The 6,000-nt window shown below is 40.0% G+C and overlaps 1 protein-coding gene across 2 annotated transcripts in view; it reads left to right on the top strand.

Annotated features, from left to right (window-relative positions):
• The first annotated feature begins 537 nt into the window (after positions 1-537).
• Positions 538-6,000, top strand: part of LOC149284341 (mitogen-activated protein kinase 10-like) — a 62,582-nt gene continuing 57,119 nt past the window's right edge. For both annotated transcript variants that reach the window (XM_089496925.1, XM_089496924.1), the window contains exon 1: positions 538-603. In XM_089496925.1, the coding sequence (XP_089353051.1) occupies positions 538-603 (66 nt within the window). The remainder of the gene's footprint in view (positions 604-6,000) is intronic.

Raw genomic sequence — 6,000 nt, 5'->3', positions numbered from 1 at the left:
TTTTATCTGCAATCTCAGCTTCTGAAATCTTATAAAGGCTCTGACAGAAATGAAACCCACAGCAGATCGTTTAATTTATGTGCAGTGGAAAGGAAGGGAAAAGTGTCTTTTCTTTAAATCCGGAATTTAGCCAGAACAAAAATAATTGCCTTTAACAGAGAAGAGCAACAACTCTTTGCTGTATAATAGTATTCATTTGGTCCTATGCTTTCACTTTCGTATACCACCATTTCCTTTTAGAATATAAGCTGGCTTGATCAGGGCCCTCCTGTTTTGTTCAAACTGTTATGCGATGCGCTTGTTATGTCCTATTTGCCCATTGTGCATTGCTGCAGAATATGATGTTTTTTTCTCTCTGATTACATTGATCAAAAATAGTTTTATGTATTTTAGATATTTATCATATTTAGTAAAAAAATATATATTTTTTTTAAAGTATCCATGGAAAAATGTTTTGTATTTTGATAAATGGGTGAATTTCTGTAACTTGGAAGCATGTGTGGTAATCTTTTGCTTTAATTATTTTTTTAGGTATTTATGAGCCGGCATTTCTTGTACAATTGCAGTGAACCTACCCTGGATGTGAAGATTGCCTTTTGTCAGGTGTGTGTTCCTTACTGGTAAAACAAGGTACCGTATGAATTTGTATTTCCATTGTTCTGAAATGTTTATTTTATCATCACAATATTCCGCTACATTTCTTTTAATATATGTACTGTCAACATCATAATTTTAAGATTATGTTGTTCTTATTCCTTAAAACACATCTGTCAGAATACTATAATTTACAATTCTATACACTAAAGAAACCTAGGTAACAATGAGGTCTACCTTTTTAAGGTGTTGATTGTTTGGTTCAGACAGCCTTTGTAAAGGTGAGTAGTGGGAAAGGAAGATAGCTTAAGGACAGGAAATTTGCCCTGCCACACAGTGACTTATTCTGGCCCAGGCCTAGGGTGGCAGGTCCAGGGAGGTGGCAGTTCCTCTGCGGCAAAACCAGGGCAGATCGCAATCTCTTGAGCAATCAGGCTCCCAAGGTTCCTGCTTCTTTGATCTCCCCAACTGGCCCATTTACACTATGGTGATTATGGTGACTGTGGCGACTCGGCACTGCCTCCATAGACTAGATTATAAGGCGCTGGGCATTATCCATGGCTTTGGCAACTGCTGCCTGGTACTAGCATAACAAAAAGGGAATACAACAGTTGAATCTTGAATGTTGTTGAGTTCAATAAGCCATCTCCTACCAGCAAACACAATGTTTGATGTGATGAATTACACACAGGTGAATCATCTCCTTATACTCAATCAAAGTTAATGCAGTGAAAGCTCATTATAAGGATCCATACTCCCATTAATTAGACTTTATTAAAGTCCAGATGTATACCATTAATATTGAGTAGGTAAGAATGAAAGCAATCCAGCATCACCCACACACTAGTACTTTTATATGGATTTGATATTAAATGATTTGCTTGTGTCTCCCAATGCCCATTAGTGCACTAGTTTGCAAGTAATAAAGAAAAACATTGTAATATTGGAAATATCGCTTCCCATCTCTCCCCGTTATCATTCTCTTTATATCTCCCATTTTCTTACTATGTCTCCTCTACCTCACTATTTATCTCTAACCTTTCTCTCCATCTTATACCTTTCTAAAGTCCTGTGGTGGAAACCAACAGATCTCTGCTTCAGTGCTCCATCACAGTGCGCATGGCTTCAGTGCTGTGAGCCGGGGTATGACATCATATCCCAGCTCTCACCAACAATAGCTGGCACGCTTCAAAAGGTAGCAGTGGTTTCTATGAACAGACCGCACAATCCCTTTATTTTGGGCCAGTTAGACAGAGATCCGTGATCTCCCACCCAGCCGTGCTCCTTCAGCAGCGGGCAGTCCAGTCCACCTCTGGAGCTAGCAGGGTGGCAGACACCATGCCGACCACTGTGGGAGCATCCGTCACCAATACTCCAAATAAATATTCTTCCCCATTAACCCCTTCAGGACCGGGATTTTTAAACTAGGGTGTCGCTAAAGGACTGGAGCCGTTATTGTGTTTTTGCCATGTTTTTCTTCAACTGTAATTTCTCTCTTATCAATTGGAGCACCCACACAAATCATATATTGTTTTTTTCAGCACAAGTAGGACTTTCATTTGAAACCATATTAAGCTGGGTAGTACATTGTTTTGTTTGAAATAAACTGGAAAAAGTTTTTTTACAGTTTTGTATACATACAAATTGTACACACATTGAACCAATGGGAAAAAATTATCCCAAATATATTCATTAAGTTGTCCTGATTTGGAAACCACCCAAAATGGCCAGGATTTTTATCTATTTTGACCAGTATAGGGCAAATATTGCAAGGCATGCATCACGTTTTTAAAATGTAATTTTTTTCAAATTTGGCATGGTAGTCTAATAACTGCAATAGTTGTCACAGATACTGATTATCCCCCCAAAATTATATGTTTATGAACAGTAGATAAGTCAAGGTGTACGACTAGGGTCATTTTGACACTTTTCAAACAGGGATTTTATCGCCAATTGCTGCCAAATTTTGAGGAATTTTTATATTTTTTTTGCATATGTTGCAATGTTGCTTTTTAGATATTTATATTATATTTTGTATAGAATATGTGCAACTGCAGAATTGTGTTCACCAACATCCCCCGGTTCCAACAAGGCCTCACATGCATGGTTCATGCATTTTTTGAGGAAGCTATGAGGGCAAAACTGGAACATGCGCATTTTAGTTTTCAAATTTGGAATTTTCAGAAATTGGTTTCCTGGGCCCATATCCCATTTGGGACATTTTGGAAGCCCCCCACTGTAAATTACCCCATAAAAGTATATATTTATGAACAGTAAATGAGTCAAGGTTTTCAACTAGGGTAGTTTTGACCGTTTTCAGCCAGCCATTTCTTCACTGATGTCTGCCAAACTTCACAGGGAAATTATTTTATTGCCTTTTTAACGCATACATTTCAATGTTGCACTGAATTTCTTGCACACCATAAGTGAAAGAAAACACCACATTTTGTTCACCAACATCCCATGAGTCCAACAAGGCCTCACATGCATGGTTCATGCATTTTTTGAGGAAGCTATGAGGGCAAAACTGGAACATGTGCATTTACATTTTTTTAAATATTTTTTTTTATCAGATTACTTGTAAGTGACAGGTTTAGGCCGCTGACATCAATCAGGGAGACCGATCAATAATCAGCGACTTAAAATGTCACCGACAAGTCATCAGGTAATAATTATGATTTTTTTATTTATTAATAATTTGTGTTTCTTCATAATTAACCTAGATGACCCCTCTCTCTTTGTAGAGCAGGGTCAACCGTGGGCTACCATAATGATCCGATCACTCCTATTGGCCAGGAGCGATCTGATCAGCCCAGCCCAGCCCAGCATTTGACCTGGAAGCACCCTGGACTTTCAGGTCAGTGCTGTTATTTTTTTTAATTATTATTATTTTATTAATTTTTTTTAATGTATTATTATTATTTTTTTTATTACTATTATTTTTTACATTTTTTTTTAACTCTTTCAATGCTGATGCTCCATTGAAGCACAGCATTGACTGATATTTAGTCCCCACAAGCTTGTGGGGACTAATATTAACCCCTGCAATGCTGCGATGGGGGTCATACACAATCGCAGCATTGAAGGGGTTAATTGAGGAAGAGGGGGGTAGGGGTTAACTTAGCAAGGGAGGGGGTGGGGGGGCTGGTCTCCACACTCATGTGGAAACCAAAGAACTCTGTCTCCCTGTCCCTGAAGCTGCCTCTGGCAGCTGGGACACAATCTCTTATAGACTGGAGATTGTAGGGGAGGAGTCTCTTTGATCAGTCCTACAGGACTGATCAAAGGACTTCTGGGGGCTCGTTTTTGCTGTTGCTGGTCTGCCTGCAGCAGAGCCCCCTACAAAACGGGAATTAACCCCTTCAATGAGCGATCAGGCAGCCTGTGGCTCTGCCTAGAGAATCACTCCGTGGGAGTGATCGTGGGCTTGGGGGCGGGTTTAGAGAGGCTGTGCTGTCTGCCCAGACTCCTGGGCAGACAGCAGCAGCAGCGCCTCCACGATCACCACGATTGTGGCGATGTGGGGGCGGTTTTTGGAGGAGACGTACCTGGTACGTCCCGGTCTACCGGTGACCGGTAACCAGGAAGTACCAGGTACGTCCCGGACCTGAAGGGGTTTAAGCTTTATCTCCCTATTGTTTAGTCTCTGAATGCGGTCAAATTGCTGTAGAATAATTTGTGCTAAGAAATAGACTTTTCTGATTAATAAAGATATTGCTGACTTGGGCCAACGTATTCCACTACTTGTTTTATATTTAGATATATTAAACTAGTGTTCAAGATTAAAACTGATTTCAAGGAAAAATAAAAAATTTACTGAAGTAAATAATTCAGTAATTCGCACATAAAGAATGTGTAAGAAGAACAAATTTTTTTTAGAGTTCATAAAAACGATCTAACAACTTTGAACCTTTAGAAATATAACCTTTAGAAGAAATGATATTGTGACACAACTTTAGCCTCGTTCCAACCTTTTCAATGCAAAGCTGCCAGCAATCCAGAGGCAATGATTGGGACAGAGAGGCAGCTTTATAGACGTCCAACTAATTTACCTAGTAATATATGACTTGTTTCATCATTACTGCTAGTATCATATAGATATGGGGGAGCCCCCTCCCCAACAGCTGGTATGTGCCATCATTGGCCCAAACAACTTGTCTATGCCTTCTTTGCCCCTTGCCCCTCCTTCCAACATACACTCTGGCACGTAAATGCAGACACGCTTACACAAAGTACACACACTTACTCATACTCATTAACACATACATTCACACACACAATTACACATTTTGTAATTACTCATGGTCCCACACACACAATTAGACATTCATGTTCACACACAAATACACAATTACACATCCATGCTCACATACACACAGATATCCATGCTCACACACACAATTAGACATCCATGCTCACACGAACACACAATTACACATCCATGCTCACACACACACAGACATCCATGCTCACACACACAATTAGACATCCATGCTCACACGAACACACAATTACAAATCCATGCTCACACACACAATTAAACTTCCTTGCTCACACACAACCACTGTTACACATCCATGCTCACACACACAATTAGACATCCATGGTCTCACACACACAATTACACATCCATGCTGCCAATCTTACATACATACAGACAAACATACATTCCCTCCCCGCTTACCTCTCACCCCTCCTGCAGGTTTTTGTCCGGCTGATAGCACAGTGCGAGCAGCCTCGGTTTCACTGCGGGGTCACGTGACATTACGTGACCCTGATACACATGTGTCTCCAAGTGCCAGTTCAAACTAGCTTAGAAAGAGCCCTTCTGACCTGAAGCAGTGAGGTCAAGGTCAGAAGGAGGAGACCCGAACAAGGGCCCTGTCACAGCTGCGACCCCTGTAGTTATGCCAGTAAAGTTGGGCCAAACACCACTTCTCGCCTGGAGAAAGAGGGAAGGATCCAGGAGATCTGGGGAAAGAGCGCTTCACCTGGAAACTTTAGGTTAAACTGAGTTCCCAGGTATGGTATGGAGTGTATCACAGTCTTCTACAGCCATAAACATCACAACAATTGGCATATAAAGAACAGAAAATGTGTATTTTAAAGTACCTTATTCAATCAGAACAATAGTTGTCAATAGGTCCAAAAATCGCATAATACTCCAAAAGCATACATCCCCTAAAAGAGTGCTCCTCTTTGGGAGTTTCTAATGTTGGGAGGTATTTTGATACTACTAATAGCTTTTTATAGAATAAAGCTGTGAAAGGTATTACCAAATTGATGAAAATAGCACTAATTATTGATACAGTCCACCTAATGTAATAGATGCTGGTAGCAATCTTCTATTAACACATTATTTTAAGAGTTTTTAAATTTCCTGCTATTCTGTCTCCTATATCTAAC

This window comes from Sceloporus occidentalis, unplaced genomic scaffold, assembly GCF_023333645.1.
Source record: "Sceloporus occidentalis isolate IW3139 unplaced genomic scaffold, rSceOcc1.0.p SCAF_95, whole genome shotgun sequence".
Lineage (NCBI taxonomy): Eukaryota > Metazoa > Chordata > Lepidosauria > Squamata > Phrynosomatidae > Sceloporus > Sceloporus occidentalis.
The sequence above is the reverse complement of the archived record's forward strand: the minus strand, read 5'-3'. Positions and strand labels throughout refer to the sequence as shown.